This window comes from Lutjanus erythropterus, chromosome 8 (assembly GCF_056507025.1).
Source record: "Lutjanus erythropterus isolate fLutEry1 chromosome 8, fLutEry1.hap2, whole genome shotgun sequence".
In the NCBI taxonomy this organism is placed as follows: Eukaryota; Metazoa; Chordata; class Actinopteri; order Lutjaniformes; family Lutjanidae; genus Lutjanus; species Lutjanus erythropterus.
This window is the reverse complement of record NC_139324.1, coordinates 17,800,939-17,820,299: the sequence shown is the minus strand read 5'-3', so window position 1 is coordinate 17,820,299 and position 19,361 is coordinate 17,800,939. Positions and strand designations below refer to the sequence as shown.

The 19,361-nt window shown below is 39.3% G+C and overlaps 2 protein-coding genes across 3 annotated transcripts; one reads left to right on the top strand and one right to left on the bottom strand.

Annotated features, from left to right (window-relative positions):
• Positions 1 to 264: 264 nt before the first annotated feature.
• lamp1b (lysosomal associated membrane protein 1b) lies at positions 265 to 9,960 on the top strand. Its single transcript, XM_084724767.1, has 6 exons — positions 265 to 660; positions 4,992 to 5,185; positions 5,278 to 5,406; positions 5,576 to 5,642; positions 7,500 to 7,667; positions 7,763 to 9,960. Exons 1-6 carry the CDS (start codon positions 600 to 602, stop codon positions 7,900 to 7,902), a joined length of 759 nt encoding a protein of 252 aa, XP_084580893.1. The 5' UTR covers positions 265 to 599; the 3' UTR covers positions 7,903 to 9,960.
• Positions 9,961 to 11,220: 1,260 nt separating this feature from the next.
• On the bottom strand, positions 11,221 to 17,341 carry LOC146322703 (growth hormone-regulated TBC protein 1-A-like). Of its 2 annotated transcripts, none has more exons than XM_084724765.1 (8): positions 16,989 to 17,341; positions 16,325 to 16,473; positions 16,077 to 16,235; positions 15,420 to 15,544; positions 14,228 to 14,324; positions 12,570 to 12,742; positions 12,295 to 12,480; positions 11,221 to 11,805 (listed from the first exon to the last, which is right to left on the bottom strand). In XM_084724765.1, exons 1-8 carry the CDS (start codon positions 17,048 to 17,050, stop codon positions 11,704 to 11,706), a joined length of 1,053 nt encoding a protein of 350 aa, XP_084580891.1. In that variant the 5' UTR covers positions 17,051 to 17,341; the 3' UTR covers positions 11,221 to 11,703. The 2 variants fall into 2 exon arrangements, with proteins under 2 accessions (XP_084580891.1, XP_084580892.1); XM_084724766.1 differs by having other exon boundaries at positions 16,325 to 16,470; positions 16,989 to 17,337.
• Between the last annotated feature and the right edge of the window lie 2,020 nt (positions 17,342 to 19,361).

Sequence of the window (19,361 nt, the reverse complement as noted above, 5' to 3'; positions counted from 1 at the left end):
GGCGCACTAGTGGCCTGCTGCATATAGTTGGTGCCTTTTTATTTCACAGCATTGAATGTATACATTAATTTTAAGGAAAATCCTGCATATCTTTAACAAAGTATTTTATTAGTTTATCAGATGTTTTTATATATATATCAAATCTTAGTCTAACAAGTCAGTAGTGATTACTGCTGTTAGTGCTGTTTATCATATCTATGGTTGTGTCGAGCTGCTGTTGACCACGTGACTTTCTGGGTGTTTCTTTAAAGCCTGTGTCACATGACCCTGGTGTTAGTCTTTGCAGCAGTGGCGGTGATAAAGTACTAAAGGCGAGCTAAATTAACCTCAGGATTAGCATATACAAATATAAAAAGTTGAACCTTGTAACCAGAAACTCCAGTAGGTTTTGTTACCAAGAAAGCTGCTTCATCAACTCAACAAATCAGTGCGCCGGACTTGTGTTTAGCTCAGCCCTGCTGTTATCGTGAAGCTAACGCTAGCCTCGTTAGCACAACATCAGTTAGCCAGCTAGCTGCGCCCAGTCTGTCTGTGTGTTGTTGTGTTGCTGTGATTTCTCCGGGCGAGAGCCGAGCAGCTCCGACACAAAGCGGACAAACATGACGCAGATCGGCGGTTTCCAGTCATGGTGCCTGGGAGTAACGTTACCGTTGATTTTAGGTGAGTATCGATTCGGGTTATTTAACATCTGCCGGCGAACAAAACAATAACTGCGAAGGTCACAGATAACCTGCCCTCAACTAGTAGGACGGGCTCGTATAAAGACACCGTTTACACCTTCTCAGCTAACAAGGTGTGTTTATTAAAGAGCTGTAACTGTAATGACTACAGGGAAATATAGTGTCATGTAGAGATTAGTTTGTCAGGCCTAAAAATGTTAGTAAACGTGTGTTTCTGTAGCTGAAATGGTGTTTTAACGTATAAATGCTGTATGTATAGTTTGGCTATCATAATGCTGAGTTCATCTCTCTATGGCGCAAGTTAGCGTCATTCTGAGTGCAGTCAGCGGCTAATCAATCAATCAGTCAATAAATAATTCAATTAGTCAGTCAGGGAGTAAAGGTCTGAAGCCTTGTTACCCCGTCATTTCTTCACCCAGGGCTCAACATTAAAGGGACAGTTCACCCCCAAATCAAAATGAAATGAAACCCCACCCCCACTTCACCCCTCTGCATTTAGTGCTGTTTGTCCATCTAGATGGTTTCTGTGCAAGTTTCAGAGTTTTGGAGATATCAGTAATAGAAATGATTCTCTCCAATACAATGGGACTAAATGACACCCTCCTTGCGTTGCTCGAAGCAGCCAAAAAAATCAAATCCTGCAGACCTCTTTGTGAGGATGCTGGAACTACCTTGTTTCTGCAGTAGAATCTACCAGAACTACTTTTTGTGCGTGAGAGAAAGTAGTGCCAACATGAAACTGCTCACAGCAACATCTGTGCATTATCTTGAATAACCAGGTCATGATTTCCAGAAGAAAGACACTGGCTGTTGTTAAGCTGAGTGCCATCTAGTTCCATTATATTTGAGAGAAAGCAGCCATCTCTATGGCTGATATCGCCAAAACTCTGCAACTCACCTAAAACTATCTAGATGGATAAATGGCACTGCAGGCCAGAGGAAAAACATGTAGTTATGATTTTGTGCTTAACTTTTCCTTTAATTTTTTTCCCCCTTGCCCAGGCTGGCATGTGAATCGAAACGTACTTGCCCTTGTACAAATAGTTTTATTTATTATCAAAAAACAACAAAAACTAAAGTTAATTGTCATGTTTAATCCAGAGCTGCAACATCTATTAAATGTAAGAAAATAGTAACAAATGTCCAACCCAGTTTTTCTAAATTTAAAATGTCTTGTTTTGTCAGACTGAAACCCAAATATATTCAGTTTAATATGATAACAAACGGAGAAAAGCAGGAAATCTCCATGTTTGAGAGTCTGAAAACAGCATTTCTGTCACTTTTGCATGAAAAATTAACCTTTAATCTATTATCAAAATAGTTTAATAGTGCAATTTCTTTTTATAATTTGCACCATTGGGGGAGGGAGTTGCCATGTTTACTAGGCTGACATGGCATTTTGCTTACCCTGGGTGAGTGTGCAGTACTGACTGCTGAGCCCTGTTCACCTCCCAGTCTTTGTCCTACCAGATAGTGGGTGGAAGAGAATGAAGTTAAAAAATAAGAGTAAAGGATATTTGAGTCTGTTTCTATGATAATCCGTGATCAAAATGTAGGTGCGATGGGATGTAATAAATGCATAAAACTCCAGTCATGTACTTAAATCCAGTTGTGAGGTAATTGTAGGCAACTCGGCATAAAAACATGTTTTAAGACATATAAAATGTTCTGTTTTGAATAGTAATTTGTCTGATATGGCAGTGGCTTTAAACCCCCTTTTCTATCACTGTGCACACTGACAACTCTCAACTAAGTGGCATATTTCATGGGTTCATATTATATTCAATAATGGTAAGAGGAGAGAACTAATGACAAACTGTACAATTAATCCAAACAATGAACTCAGTGACTGCAGGGAGTTTTGTTAAGCAAGTGATTTGGATTAATTCTGAGCAGATTATTTCCTGTGAATGTTACCTGATTAGAGATTAGTTTCCCTGGTATGTTTAGGGACTTTTTATACAATTCTCTGTCTAGATTTTTATATATGTTTAATTCGGTCTTCTTCTCTTTTTTGTTGGCAAATTTAGTATTTTCTTCTCCCTGATGCTTGACGTTTGTTAGGTTAGTTCATTGGTAGGTTTATCTGTACTTTTCTAATGCAGGACCAGGCTGTTTTCATGACTTCACCGTGCCCTTTATCTTAAATAATAAATAAAATACTGAGATACAGGCCTGCTGAATATGCTCTTAAAATTTCTTACACCCCTTAAATCAAGAAGGCCTTGTGACTCCCAGTGATGCTTTGGTGACTCCTATTGGGGATCGGGACCCCCAGTTTTGGGAACCAGTGTTCAATGTTTTTTTCCCAAATGGTCAGTTACTTTGTTAAAAGTGATAAAAATTACATCTACTTCTTCTTCATTGAAAAATTCAGAAATTATGAGTACACAGATATTATTAATTTTAAAAGTTGAAATGTCAGACACAGTGTCTCCTACTTCACTGAAAAGTCCATTCTCAGAATTTGTGCACAGGACGTTTCAAGTTTCCACATCATGCTGGTGTAAGTTAATTATTGGACCATGATTGGCTTCTAAAATAGTCTGTTGTCAAATTAATTGAATGTGTGTGTGACTCAGTGAAGTTTGTAAAGAAGAGGCAGAAGGAAGCTGTGGACAACTTAAAAAACCTTCAGTCTTTTGATTCGTTCAGATCAGAATAAAGTTTCATAACCGAGTTTTAGATGTCACTACAAGACTCAGGGTTTGGTATTTGCAGTGCCATCGCTACTTATTTAAGACTATTTTTACATTGTGTTGGTGCTACACTGCTTCAGTGATAAGTTGTAATTAAAGAAGACCCACAACGCATCAAAATCAGCTCTGTCTCAAACAATTACTACTTTTGCAATTTAGAAGTTTAGTTCTTTGGGTTAAAACCACTTTGAACAACTCAGAAATAAACATCTGTTTTGGCAACTCAAAATGAGCATACAGAACCAAAAGACAACCATCTTTTAAAGTACAGCATGAGAATGTAGAAAAACCAGATGCATTGTGCCTTTTAACTGCATGTCTAGCTGATAAAGAACACTTCAGAACTGAAGAAAACAGCACTTAGGAAACATGGCACATTTTATCACCTGAATTTAGTGAAAATTTAATTGGGGAAATATAGCTTTGTGTAATAGAAACTTACTTTGTAAAAAGGACCTTTTGATAATGAGCTGAATTATGAAAACAAACTTTTTTTCCTCCAAAATTTTATATATTATGTGTCTTAGCTGCATTTGTTTTTGTTCAGTATCCCAGTATCATCACAGGTTCATTAAGTGACTTTGTACAAATGAAAAATACAATTCAAAACAAGGAGTACATTGCCAAAGCAAATTGCAGTATTGACTCTTTATTTCCCATTGATTGTTACTACACCCTCTGGTGGCTGGGAGCAGGAGTACAGCTGTGCTGGCAGACAGAACAGGGGGACAGGGGATGAGGGAAGGGAGAAGGAACTGAGTGATGTCAGTGTCACACACTGTTGTCCAGACTGGCTGCACTGGCAAACTATAATAACTTGAGTTTTCTCTCTCCCCTTCAAAAATGCGTCTCTTCTCCTCCAGCTCTTTGTGCTGAGCCTCCAGGTTCTTCTTCATCTGCTCACAATGCCCTGAAGCTCAGCTTCAGAGTCTTTGAGCTTATGCACTTTTTCCTTGACTTGAAATCTTAGTTACATGCTTCCGCCTTCCGGTTTTCATAGTGGATGTTGTTTGACATTCTTCAGGTCCTGCATCTGAGTTCTGATAAGCACATCCCTGAGGATGGTGCAGTCACAGTGGTCACTGTTTGTATTGTCTCCCTCTGACGCTCTTGCCGTTCACCTCAATGGTGGTGTTGCTTCCTACTACAGCCATCGGCAGCTTGTCCTTTATCTTCGTCACCAGTGTGTTCTCTTCTTTGTCATCTGTCTCAGGAAACTCCTAGGTCTTGATTTTGTGCTCTTGGATTTCTTGTATCGTCTGTTTCTTGAACTGTCGGCATTTCTCTGGGTGAGGGTGTCTGCTTTGGCGATCAGTGGGATGACATTTACTTTCTCAAGGGCTTCTCTTCAAAGGGCTTCAGTCCATGTTCTGAGGGTGCGATCAAGTACAAGCAAGTTCATCAAGTTTATTATCTATCTATATCTATCAATCAATTGATCGACTCACATTTAGCTCCCTTTATCATTTATTTATTTGTTTGTAAGTTAGTATTTTGTGTACAACAAGCTGTTTGAAACAAACTGCTCCTGGTGGGATTAATAAAGTCGTTTAGTACTGTGTGGTATTGTATCTCTGAATTACTAGACTTCTAACTGAATAACTTCTTGCAGCTGCTGTCCTGCACCAGGGATTTGCCACTGTTGCCCCGCCCACAACTGCCCAAACCACTGCTGCGCCGCACAAGGAGCCCGGCAGACCTGAAAAGGGAAACTACAATGTCACCAGCAGCAATGGCACCACCTGTTTACTGGCATCCATGGGTCTCCAGCTCAACGTCAGCTTCAACTCTGTCTCCCAGAATAAGGTGCCTAAATGCAAAAACTCAACAGAAGTCTGACTACTGTTACACAAACTAATAGGTTTGAAATGCTAAAATGTTCTATTGTCCATTTGCAGACTGTGCAGAATGTCGTGAACCTTCAGCCCAATGTTACAAAGAGCTCCGGATCATGTGACTCAGACAGCGCCTCCCTTCATCTCACAACAGATGCAGAGAAGACCAACCTCACCTTTTCTTTCACCCTGGTAAGTTACTGTATCTGCCAAGTATATCATGCCATCCATCTTCTTGCCTTTATTTTCACTCAGTACTTCCTGAAACAACCACTAGATGGCAGCTGGAGCTCGAGGTAAACTTGTTTTTTTATTTTTTGCAGTATTACTGACATCTGGTGGTCTTGCTGTTTTTCTGCAGAATGCTACGTCCAATAAGTACCACCTGAGTGAAGTGTCTCTGTCAGCAGCCTGGCCAGACATGAAAGGTGAGTGCACTTTACCTCCCAAGATACATGTTACCCAGCCACTGTCAGATAAATAACCTGCCCTATGACCCTCATCAGTTTTGTTGCATAATCAGACTTTTTGTTGCCTCAGAATGAGAAATATTTGGCACAACAGCTGTAACTCACTGACGTAATGGGAAAATCTACTAACTTTTTTTAAATGGTGTGATCTCAAATCCTATATGCTGTTTTTTCGCATTGAAATTGTAACTGAAAAGTATTTTTGGAGGGGCATTTTAGTGCCTTTATACAGATATTAGAGAGATGGCCAGAGAGAGTTGCAACAGCATCCTTGGTCAGACCAGAACTGGAGATGTTTATGGTCATTTTAAGTCCCTGAGCTGCTGAAGTGGCCTGTAAAATTGATATTTTCACAAAACAAGTTACAGAAAAAGCTTTAAAATGGATCTTGAGTAAAGGTCTTTTTTTCTCAAAATAATATGAATGAATTAACTTTCAAAAGTTAAATGGTTATATGTCTATATGTTTTTTAAACAAAAACAAACAATCAGATTAAGGCTTTTGTTGGGACGACTGGGTGTTTTTTCCCCCCTTGTTCTCAGCTACGGACATCCATGGACAGTTAACTGGAAACTAATTTGAACTGAAACTCTTCCCTCCATCTTGGGTCTCTGTCTTCTGCAGCATTTTTGTAATTCTGTCTGTAACACTTGACAAATTTATGGCATAGGGCTGGACAATGACCAAAATCTTCTGTCATGATATACATGAATGAGGCCTCCTGTCCTGTATTTACAATTTCACTCTCCTCCTCTATGTTTTCTTGTCACTCTTTTCTTCTGAGACGGTTGGAAAACTCATAGACGTGTATACATGTCACCTTAAAACACACTTTTATTCCTTTGCTTTTAACTGTCTTTTATTTATCCTCCTCACTTATTTCCCCTGAAACCATATGTGGATCTGTTTGTGTCCATTTGCCTTTACTTTTACTCTTTTCATTTCTTTTGCATATTGTTATGATGATAACAGTGAAAATCTTATTCCTATTCCTATTGTCATTATTATTATCATTATGGTCTTAACTTTATTCTTTTCTTTCTTTGTATTTGCTTCCTTGCGTTCTGTGTTTCCTCTGTGTGCACTGTGTAAAGCACTTTCGATCAGCTGTGTTGTGTGTAAAGTGCTATATAAATAAAGTTGAGTATTCATAGACTCGCACTGGCTGCTTTTCTTGGCCTGTAAACAAATACATGTAAATGGGGAGCTGCTCAACCCATTTCAAATCGTTTTTATATTCAAGATGTTATGATCTATGTGGAGGTAAGTAACGTTGATAGTTTGAGATTGGTTGAGAAATGTAAACATTGTGGGGTTTTTTTGTCCAGAAAAATCACAGCTCCCCATTTACATGTATTTGTTTGCAGGCCAGTCTTGCCCCGTCCAGTATGGCAATGACGTTGACGTGCGAGCTGAAGGCCAACGCAGCGTCTGCATGTATATATGTCAATGGGCGAACTAGCTTAGAGGTGTGTTACTCCAACCAACTGTCACTCACATGTCATATGAGAATATGGTAAACTGTCCTGCTTCCAAAACCTATATCCTTTATTTTCAATTAGCTCCCCTGCAGTGATTCTGCTGTTTCAACAGCTGCTTGTTTTTTGAAAAGGGTCAAATTGAGGTCAGCAGGTCTTGAACAAAACAACCACCTTTAAAGTCTCCATGGAAAGATTTGTCCTTATATCGTCGTCTCTCTCTGAAGTTAATCTCCTTTCATTGCTGTTTCTCATGTTGTATGCTGTCTCTGTTCCTGTTGTTTCACCGGACATCTCTTCCCCCCGTAACGACTCCCATCTCTGTTCTCTAATGTAGAGCCCTTCTCGGCCCACAACGGCACCCTGGACTACCTGCGAGGCACCCTGGGGTTCTCGTACATGTGCCGCGAGGAGCAGACTCTGAATGTGGCCCAGGATCTGTCCATCAACACCTTCCAGTTGCAGGTGCAGCCCTTCGGTCTCACCGGAGATCAGTTCGGAGCAGGTAGACACCTCTACTGTTTAACAGAATTTGACTAAGTAAATATATCACTTCCTTGCTCTGATGTATCCTCTCTGGTGTTGTTTTTACTCTTTCAGCTGAGGAATGCCAGTTGGATGAAGATGACATGTTGATCCCCATCATAGTTGGAGCAGCTTTAGCGGGTCTCGTCCTCATCGTGCTCTTGGCCTACCTCATCGGCAGGAAGAGGAGCCACGCCGGCTACCAGACCATCTGAGGTCACTCATCTCTCTCATGTTCCCTGAGGCGCTGTCCCACCCTCAAGATTAACCACTGTTTTATGAGACTTAACACTCCCCCTGCTACTGTTCCCCTCATCCCTCCATCCTTCATCTCTCTGCCTCTGTGTGTGCTGTTTTCTGCCCTCATCAGTAACACTAGTCATTATCACTTTGTGGAGGTTGATATGCTCTTTCTGAACTGACCCGCTCTCTCATTTAAAAAGGGTACTTTTGTTAGGAGATTGCAATGAAGTGAAGAAACTCTTTTCTGGTACAGTGTAAAGCAGGGTACGGATGTTGATCAGAGGGTCCACGAGAGTCCTCAAATTGTATTGTACTATTTATGATTTCTGTGAAAGGAATTTTTGAGGGATTTGCTGCTGTAGCTTTTCTTATTGTTTATCTGCTTTTGGGTGGCCAGTTTTGGTGGTCTTGCCCTAAATGAGGTTTGTTACTATAAAGGGAATATGTCAGGCTACTGAACTTAATCCACATAGGGCAGTGAAGATCTGACTTTTTTTTTTTATTGCAGCTCTGCATTTAGTCCACGTATGCAGATTTTAGGGATCACACTACAGATAAAGTAACTTAATCCAGAAAAAAGGATATGTGAGGCGTCTGTTCACAAGTTAAGATGTTCCACCTAGTCCAACCCTACTGTGTTGCAGTTGGTTAGTTGTGAAAAGGTTGGCTATAACCCAAATTATGCTTCTTTTCCAAAATCTACCCAAGTAATTTTGGTGCCTAAAACTATCCAAGCAGTTTTGGTGTCAAACCTACCCAAATAGTTTTGGTGCCTAAAACTAACTAACTAAGTAGTTCTGGTTGCCAGTGACAGCAGTTTTGGTAGCCAATGACAGCACAGTAGTAGTACCCGGCTATAACACAGTAGGTCAAGAGTAGACAGAACAGTCTTTGGGGAACAGGTATCCTGATGATATGTACTTTTCCTCATAGAGTTTCTCAGTAGAATTTGAATGGAGACTGCATATGCAGTTGTCAGCTGACATAATTGTATTTGGGCATATTGGCCTTTTTTTTTCTTCATAAAAAAAAAAAGTTCAACATTTTGGGGGAAAAGGTTTATTTGCTTTCTCGCTGAGCGTTGGAAGAGAAGATCGATACCACTCAGATTCGGTAAATATGAGGCTACATCCAGCAGGCGGTTAGCACAGCTTAGCACAAAGAAAGAGGCGTTTTTACACTTTGGTTTTGTATGGATTTAACAAATGAGATATAATGAGATATAAAGGCTTTAGTGGTACTGGTAGGCAGATTCAGTCATCTTTTGACAGAGCCAGTCCAGCCGTCTCCCCGTTTACGTCACGCTAAACTAACCGCCTCCTGGCTGTATTTTCATATTTACCATACAGACATGAGATTGATCTTCTCATCTAAATTGAGGCAAGAACTTGAATTTACCAAACTATTCCTTTAAGTGATGGTTAAGTGATGCTGTTACAATGCACACACACACACAAAAAGAGTTGCTCAAACAATCTTAAAAAACAAAAACCACACACACGCAAAAGAAAATGGTACTGTTGGTTTAGGTGGATGAAAAAGCTCAGGACATGACTGTCAGAACATAATTATGTTGTTGTTGTTTCGTCCACTGGGTGGTTTTGGTTTGTTTTTCTTTCCTCTGAATATGGGTCCACTGGAGATTTTGGTTTCTGAAGGGAAAGAAGTTGCACTAAAGTCCTGAGAAACAGCCCCGTGTAATGATTAAAGTGGCCAAAATGCTCTGGTCAGCGCTCATCAGTGCCTTCCCAGCTGTAACATAGATGGGATTAAAGTAAAGCCAATACCACAGATATACTCACTCACTCACTGACAATGTGTGCTGTCATGTCTGGGACATTTTCTGTGTCTCACAAAGCCTTCATGTACTGTTACTACCATAAATATAAATCGTTTGATGTAGAAGGAGAATTGTTTTTTTTTATGTTGTCCTCCCTCATCTAAATATCCATGTAGTGATTTAATAAGGTTTTAATTGGTTTGTTTGAACTGTTTTCTAAAGGAGAGGTCAATAAAAGCGAATGAACAAAGATGTTTGGCTTTTTGTTTTGCCTTCATACACTTCATCAGCAGTCAAACCTGTTCCTGGTTGGTTTTGTTTGTTTGGACTCCTTTAGAAGTGTAGGTTACAACATTGTGTAAAGAATCACAAGAAATGTTCACTTTTTTGAATAGTTCAACCAGTTGTATCTTTTATTACAGTGGTTGTCAGGTAGGCAAAGTGTTTCAGCTATAAACACAACACTTTTTGAAGGTTAATGTCCCCCTTGTATCCTACTCAGTGGTCAAAACTGTTGGACATGGTAAACTAAGTGTGCACTTGGGAAATAAAGTTAGTGGTTTACTTTATCCTGATACTTTTGAGGGTATTTCTGGTATTTTTAAACTTTGTTCCTGTTTGTTTATTAATTTATTTAAACATATTTCACATATTAACAGAGAGGGAGAAAAGGTGAGGTTCAATTAGCTTTGTACAGAAACGGCTGTCAGGAATGTCCTTCAAAGGGCTACTTTTTACTTTTATATTTTGAGTACATTTCAGAGTCTGTCCTTTTTCACTTTTTTTCACAACACAAGTATTGGAACTTCTACTTGAGTACAGGATGTGGGTGCTTTTACCACCTCTGACTCCACCCCTGAGTTCCCGCTTGTCAGAGTCATTACGATGAGACACAAAATGACTAAAAAGAGTAATGCAATTGATGAAAAACAGACAAAATGACTACAGACGACACAGTCATGTTGGTTTTCTTTCAACCTTGTTCCTGTCGAGGTTGGAGGCCTTTTAAATGTGTGTTAAGGGTTCTGTTGTCTCATCATTTGCACATAGCTGTAGGCAACTTAGAGTCACAAACAGCAGGTATTTACTGATGTTATTTCATATTTTATGTATAATATTTATAGTTGTTTATATGGCATTCATTTATTTTGTGCCCCACCCATTCAAACCTTTTCTGCCATCTTAAAGTCTTTCTATTTTTTTTTTATCAGCAATGGAATGGAAATAACCTGCCAGACCTTCAACTCTCACTCATGGTAAATGATGATCTATTTGCAACTGGGACAACAGTTAACTGAGGTTATTAGGTTACACTGAAAAAAGAGTATTGTTGGATCAACTTAAAAAAAAAAATCAGTTCAAGCAAATGAATTAGTTTTTTCAAATCAAATTAACAAGTTAGATGTACTAAATCAACAGTTTGCATTAATTTAACTTAAGGCAAGTCACCTTGAAAGTAAAAAAAAAAAAGAAAAAGTGCACCAAAATGTGAAACACAAGATTCTGTCAATTGGGACACACCAACTTCTAAACATCTCATTTTGGTTCATGAAGAGAAATGGATGATAGAACAGTGTTCCAGTGCAAGAGACATTAATTCTCACAGCCATTATTCTCCACAGTGACAAAATAAATTGAATCACTCCCATATTACTGTCACAAAGTAGTAAGATTATAGTGCAAGTAGTAAAAAACATGACATATTTAAATACTTTTTTCAAAGCTTCAAGCACGATGATCTTGACACATCTGCAGCAGCAGAAATATTCTGCAGAACATGGAACTAAGAACAAAAGATGAAGTTCAAAAACAACAGTTAAGCTTCAGCACATCCCTCTCATATCCAGTCAACTGGAATAAAGTGTAATATAACAACTTATGACAGAAGCAACCAAAGAGCCACCAGTGTCTCTGTTTGGTGGGAACAGTCCCTGATAGATAGCACAGTGTTACTTTCTGAAGGAAAGCTGCGTGGAGTGATGGATCCCAAACTTTATGGTTGTCCAGATTCTTCCTGCAATATTCGCTGTCTGCATTTCTCTCTCAGTTTATCAATAGTTGCCATTGACAAGCTGCCAGGTTCTGTGAAGATTTTCTGTAAAAAAAAACAAAAAAAAAAAAACAGGGGGAGAGTTTGAGAAAATGTCACCAAATGGACTAAATGGCTTTTTTTTTGTGTTTTTTTTAAAGTGGGGTTTTATGAGGTGCTATCTATAATCTGAGTATTATACAGCTGTCGGTGGTCGGCATGCAGGAAACTAAGCAATGTGTTGAAAATCAAAATCATTTTAAGTGTACAGTATATGTAGAATATTTTCAGTGTTTTACCTTGCAATCACACAGCCTTTTCTGATGGAGAATAACTGTTATGTAAGCCACATTTCACTGTCTTTGAATCAACAAGACTCCTTAAGCAAAATAATAGTGAGCTATATGAGCTGCTGTGTGGACAATAAGATTGTGGGTCTGGGAACTTTCTGACTGATCTGCACTTTTCAGTTTTTTAAAAAACAAAAACAAAAAAATAAATAAAAACAGCAATCGCTTCCTCATTTGTCTTTCTGACTGTCCTTTCTCATTGCACCTGCATGAAGGTGTGGCAGTCCAGAGTGAAAGCTCCACAGGTCATTTGTTTGAAGCACTCGCACACATCAGGCAAAGAGCGAGCTCTCAGGATCTCCGGCTGGTGGTGAATGATGAGAGTCAGAGCAACGCGGAAAAGAACCTTAGAGCCCTCGTAAAAAAGACAATCCCAGATCCGCAGAACTGTCTGCAAGTACAAGAAACGAGACAGATGTGCTTCAGCATCATCATGAATCCCTCATTTGTCTCGACCGTTAAACCCAAACTTTTCCTCACCTCTATTGGGAGTATGTCAATGTAAAGGCAGATGAACCAGCGTGACACCACCAGTGTCCATATGCCAGGATACTGGTCCATGAGCTGTCCCACAGCGGGAGCTTTAGCCTTCACCAGCTCCCCAAGAACCTCCTGGTCGGTCTTCAGGCCCAACATGGCCGGGCTGTGGTAGTCTACGATATCACCAAAGTAGAAGTTTCATCTTTCAGGCAGTAATTGTTTTGAGATATAACATTGTACTGTACTGTACATGTTATTACAGTTTTTAGTCAGTTTTTAGTTTTTAAGCTGCAAATAAGGAAAATTGCTGAAATGGCATTTTAGCCTGTCTTTCCTAATGACAAGATCTTGCCTTTCTTCCTCTTATAAACTGTAAAATATGCCGACATTTGTTGCATGTAGACTTAATCACTGCACTGAGTTACTCTTAGGTCTGCCCAAAACTGTAAACTAGCCTAAAAATCTCATTCAGTATTTTCAGTTGCTGTCATAGCTTTAATTGGACCACAGCAAAGAGCTAATCACATCTGCTTTAGGGTATCTACTCTTCTTTCATCTTATTTAATTTAATCCAATTAACTTTAGAGGAGATTTTAAGAAGTTGTTAAACTTTAAATATTTTATGGCCTTTACAAACTGCCTGCTGCCAAATTATGGCCCTGGGTGAGGCTGCAGACTTTTTTTTTTATTTCACTTCTTTAACTATTTTAAATACTTTATTTTAGCTTTTTTTCAATTTGGTTTATTCTTATTTTCTTGAGTTTGTCCTTTCTTTTTCAATGATTAGCTGTTTTGATAGTCTTAATAGATATAGATTGTCTTCAGTTCCATCTGCTGTTGTTTTTTTAAACAAAGTATAACTTATACCCTGATGATCATTCATTCATGATGACAGTGCTAGAGATATGAATCTTGATCTATTGTATGTATTGACTGTTTGCGTTGGACCACTGTAAAGCCAGTTGCCCCTTGGGGACATTAAACTTTGACTCTACTCAACTCTATTTGTCGTTGGTACATATTTTGTCAGTGTAAAACACATTGCATTAAATGTCCTGTACGAATAAAGTTGTGACTGATTAAAGGCCCTTCACTAACTTGGTTCACCTACACAGATGTTTTCACATGTGGTCTGATTAGACTTCTTCTCAGGGGCACATTCTATCCGAAAAGTGCCCTGTTTTGCCCTGGTTTCCAGGTTGAATGGCACGTTTCTTGAAACAGTGTACAACAGGCTTTGTGGTGCCGTTTTTCTCATTTAGTGGTTGTATCAGAGGTGTTACTCAATCAGCAGCCACATGTATAAACCCTACCATATCAAAAAGGCAATTGTGTAACATAATAAGGTGCTCAACACACCGTTGTTTCTATTTAAAGGTTTTGCCACGTTTTGTCAGGGCTGATCACATCCCAGGACTTTGTTGGCGTGTTCAGTTCAGTTCAGTTCAGTTTCACATTACTCTTGTTGCAGCTGTGAGGGCTGAGCAACTCACACATTTACCATTTTTAGTGTTACACTGACTTTTGTGACTTTGGTGCAATTTCATAATTAGAACCTTTATTAGTGTCACAGGTAAGACCTGTGTTTATGCCACTATTTCGTGTCAAAATGGCTCTAAAAGATCTATTCTCTGTGTGAGTATAAACAAAAACCCTACCTGGGAGCATTCTGCCCAACAATGCATCCATGAGCCAGAATGACTTCTCTTCCTCTTTGGTGATGATGATGAGGTAGCCTGCTATGAAGTTCATGCCCTGGAACAAACAGACACAGCAATGATCTAACTGTGCGTGAGACCACTGGCATGCTGTGGCTCACTGATCTACAGACAAAAACACACAAGCAGCCAAATCCATGGCAGAATTTATGCAGGACATATCCAAGCTCAAGTAAGATTGGGATTTTGTCACCAATTTAGTGTCAGATTACAAGTTATGATGCATTACTTCCCTACAAACACAGTGTGTCCCTGCAACGTTGTGATTTTGACATTTCATTCGTGACGCTATAACCTTACCACAAGATTAAGTTACGATGTTACCATTAGTTTAGCTGCTCCTACATTGCTGAAATGTTACGTAACAGATATTCCATGGTATTTTTGCATTGTCTGTTCAGCCTTGTCTGTGTGATGTTTTCTGCACTTTATATAATTATGTTGCTGCAATGTTGTTAAAAACACAGCATGTTGCTGCAGGATTGTGATTGTGATATTCATTCCTTTATGATGTAGCAACATTCATGCAACATTACACTTAAATTGTTACGTTGAACAACTCTGTCTTAGCAGGGACTTTGCAAGCAACATCTTGGTGATGTAAAGTAACATCGTCACAACATCTCCAAAAAGTGGCGGAAACGTTGGGACAACATACCAGCAATGTTTAAATAATGTGATGGTGATGACACTGACATCACAGTGTTACATGTGATGTTCCAGCAACTTTACATGTCGCAAAAATTACTTTACAACTATATTCTTGCCATGACTTTGCACTACTATATCACTTGCATGTCTGGGGAAAACAGGTAACTGTACACATACAATTTTTACTATTACTAAATTGATTTCCTTTGCCTCTTTTTTTGGCTGACAGAGTTGTCAGGTTATACCTATACCCAAAAACTGTGTGACTTCAGTATATATCAAAATTAAATTATCTGCACAGGGAGCAAACAGGGATTAGTTTGTTAAACACTGCACAGAAAGTCATAAAAGTTACATTTGAGGAAAATCCCACACATGTATTTAAATGAATAGGAGCTGGCCAGTCCTGTTCTTTATGTAAACAGACATTTTGTTGCATGACAGAAGAGTCAATTCTGCTTTGTCTGAGTGTTTTCCTCACCTGACAGTATCCCACTGCTTTATTGTGGTGTCCGTATGCCAGCAGCACGTTGTACAGAGCCCTCTGCAGGCTCGGTTCTGCTTTGCTTTTGAAGAGGACGTTGTCAGGAAAGGTCCTGTGCATGTCTGACAAAAAAGACATGACAGGAGTTGTACTATGATATGTGTAATATGGACCTGTGTCCATGCTGTTCTGTGTGCACATACAACATGCATATACTGATGAGTTACAGATGTTTTTTAGAAATGGGAATAGCAGATTGTAGTGGCTTTTTCACAGCAGACATTTTTATTTGCTATAGTAGGGAAAGCACAGGTATTACTATTTAACAAACAATGACCCTGTTGTTTTCATGCGTTCCAGTAAACCATGACAGTGACCAAGTTAACATGCACAGCTTTTTGCCCTTCATCCAAAAAAAACAACAACAACATCAACAACAAAAAAACAATATTCCTACTAAACTATTGCTACACAACATGTGTGTAGTGTATTATGTGTATAGTTTTTAGTCCTTTTTCTACCTGTACTTTCAATCCCTGAGCTGCTGTAACAAATGAGTTATTAGCCATCACTAATTTTACCATTTAAACCTGTGCTTCTCCTACTGTGACATGTCACAGTGTCTACCGTGAAAAAGGCCTGCTGTTGTCGCACCTATATGAATGGTTTCCTTCAGCTTGGTGTCGTGCTCCACGGCCAGCAGAGACTGGTAATAACCCGGGTTGCTCTCCAGTCGCTCCTGTGCTCCACTAGCTGCCATCCAAATCCTGGCACGGTGCTCATTAGGCACACCTTTACGCACGTACCTTTTCACTTCCAAAACAGATGTTAAAATTACATCACAGACCCACACCAGCACTGGAAGGCACCAGAACAAAACAGGGTGTTTTTGTGACTTGTACCTGTCACGTTCTTCTCCACATCTGGTTTCTCCTGCAGCAGCTTGGACCACCTCAGTGACCTTCTGTTGAGGACGACCACATACTCATTCATCATCTCCTTATAGGATTCAAAATCGTGAGGTCTCTCAAAGCCATAGGGGTCAATCCTGCTGGGGCAAATCCACATAGTCCAGTATGAATGCAGGAATGAATGACACAAAGCACTAGCATATAGAAAGGGTCTGACAGCTGGGTCACTCTCCTCCCCACCCTTCTTTCTCTCTTGTATTCCCTGATGACAGACACTACAACAGCCTCCACTGGGTAGGGTTTCTGCAGCGGGGAGATCAAATGCCCCAGCTGGACTATTAGTCCGGTTTAAATTACTCTCGAGTGGGAATAAGAGCAAGGAGCAATATTCAAGCTAAAAAATAAGTTCAGAAAATGTCATGTATGTTCCACAAAACAAACTCTTAGCTCTGATATTCTACTGAGCTTGGTAGTTGGCTTCTCATGGCAAGTTTGTTAAGTAAAACAAAGTGCAAATGAGCTGATGAGGAAGAAGCTGGTAGCCGGAGCTAGTAGTCAGGAAGGAAGCAACAAGAATATACAGTACATTTAAGAAACATAAGTTCAAAAAAAGAAAAAATAGTCAGAGTGAGCACAAAATCAACATTAATCTTACCTTTCACTGCCATTATTGCACGCAAGAGGTTGAGAAATATTTCCTGTCACTTCCCCTTCCATTGTGTGTCAGGTGCTGCAGGTTCAGTAGTCCACCGAGGCTATAAACAACCTGCACCAAGGAGGTTATTTCATCTGTATTACCTGGAAAAGAGCTGGCTGCTGTCAAGGTAAATAACAGAGCGGCCTGAGTTTCAAATGACTCATGTTCGCTGAGAGGAGGGGCTAGTTAAGGTAACACCCAGGTAACATCCGCAGGTATGGGTTTTATTTGCATGCAAAACAATTGGAGGAAGAGAAACAGCTCAGTGTTTGCTTCTGTGTCCCCTTCTGTTATTACTGTCCATGATAATGAGTTGTGGCTGTACTTGTAGCAGTGCCAGTAGGGGCAATAATGGTAAAAGTAGTATTGACAGCAATAATTTTCACATTTTTTGCAAAATATAGCAAAAATAATGGTTACTTAATCCCCTGTAGATGATAGAATATTATTCATTTGCCAGGGTTGGAGTCAGTCCCTGATAGCATAACCCACCTTAAGTTTTACACTTAAGTTTGTCCCCTAAGCAAAGTATTTCCCTAAGTTGTGGGGTTCACTTGAGAGTGTTGCATAAGGCCTATTAAGTTAAGAGTTCAGACGAAGGCTTTCACAATAGTTGCTGCCAATCACATAAATCAAAGAGGGAACTATAACAAAATCTCACTTTACAGCCTCGTTGTAAATGATAAATTAATTGCCGTGCGAAGCGCCTCCTAGTAGCAAAAAGGGAGGTGGTGGAGGAGGTGTTTTCCCTTACAGGGATAATTCACCCAAAAATGAAAATGCAGTCATTATCTACTCACCCTCATGTCAACTGAAGGTCAGGTTTAGGTTTTTATTCCTGAAAAAACACTGCTGGAGTTTCACAGGAAAACAGTGTTGCAACAGTGGAGGTGAACGGTGACCAGTTTTCAAATGTAAAAACCAACACCTGTTCACTTACATAAAATAAAATGTATATTCTTTAATTAATTAAATCTTCGTAATTTCTTTAATCAGCACTTTTACCTCTGATATCTCTTGCGGTTATTTTTTTTTTCTTTTGCCTTTTAGGATTCTTTTTTCCTCTAAGTATATAGAACACACAATTTATAATTTAATCTAAAATTATAACTCCATACAAATGTTTATTCATTTATTTTACGCTATTCTCTCTGTGTACGTTTTTTTTCTTTTCTTCTTGTTTACATTACACACCTATAGTGTTATTTATTTATTTTTATTATTCATTATTATTTGTCTTTTATCTGATTTAGTTGTTCTTTCCTTTGTGGAAGTTATGCACTGTTATCCAAGGAAAGGTGGGCTGAGGAGGCAGATCAGGGATCATCGGGGGCATGATTGACTATATTACCCTGTTTTTAGGGGGAGTAATGTCACTGTGTTATCCCTGTATTATTAAAAAATAATTTTAAAAAAATATTTAAAAAAACAAGTTTGGTGCAACATAATTTAAAGTTAAACCATGATTTAATCAGGTTGAAAATTGAATCCTTGGTGGTGCAAACTGGTGTCCATCATCTAACCCAGGGGTCAGCAACCTTTACTATCACAAAAGCTATTTTTAGCCTAGAGCCGCAATTATTAAATTCTTTATTTTCCTGTGAGATTTTTCTTTTTTGGACTTGGCATCCACAGCTATCTTTGGCAGACTCAAGAGCAGCCACAGGCAAAGTTCAGAGGACGAGACACTGAGCCAGACATGTAGGCCACGATGCACAGGAAACATTTAATGTGAGTGTCCAGTCAGTGTTGATGGTAAATGTCAATTAAAGAAATACATTCCTGTGTGCTACACTGACTTAGAAAACTGAGGTTTTCTTGTGTCAAATCTGTAGTTCCTCCTCCAGTGATGTCACTGGATGTCAGGGAGAACTACAGACAATTTCAGCTTGGATTTCTAGTCTCTGCCTCTGGGTGGCCCAGCGTCAAGCTAGATGAGTATTTTTGTCATCTAATGCTGTGTTTTGGCCAATTATCTAATACCTATAGGCTCGGATGGTGATAACACGGCTGCACAAATGTCACAAGTCACAAGTTTGCCTGCACTTCATCCTGGTATATGTAGGTTCTGCTGTTCCACGAGGGGGAAAACTCAGTTTTCATTGTCATTATAGCACACCGAGGAATTAATTGCTACGTTTGACTACATTTACTATTAACACTGACTGGACATCCATTTTTTAATTTAGTGTATACACTACACATTTTTACAGTCGCAGAATGTAAGAACCACTTTAGACTACGACAGTGATGAATGATATTTGACGTTAAACAAAAATTCATTTACTCATAATTTTTCAACATAAAAAACCCATAGTCACTGGAGAGGGT

Coding starts and splice junctions, on each gene's coding strand:
- LOC146322703 (XM_084724765.1), bottom strand. CDS start 17,050: ATGGAAGGGGAAGTGACAGGAAATATTTCTCAACCTCTTGCGTGCAAT. Junction 15,545..16,076: donor GAAGGAAACCATTCATATAG/GTGCGACAACAG, acceptor CTTTTTTGTCAG/ACATGCACAGGACCTTTCCT. Junction 14,325..15,419: donor AAGCAGTGGGATACTGTCAG/GTGAGGAAAACA, acceptor TGTTTGTTCCAG/GGCATGAACTTCATAGCAGG.
- lamp1b (XM_084724767.1), top strand. CDS start 600: ATGACGCAGATCGGCGGTTTCCAGTCATGGTGCCTGGGAGTAACGTTA. Junction 5,643..7,499: donor AGCCTGGCCAGACATGAAAG/GTGAGTGCACTT, acceptor TCTCTAATGTAG/AGCCCTTCTCGGCCCACAAC. Junction 7,668..7,762: donor CGGAGATCAGTTCGGAGCAG/GTAGACACCTCT, acceptor TTACTCTTTCAG/CTGAGGAATGCCAGTTGGAT.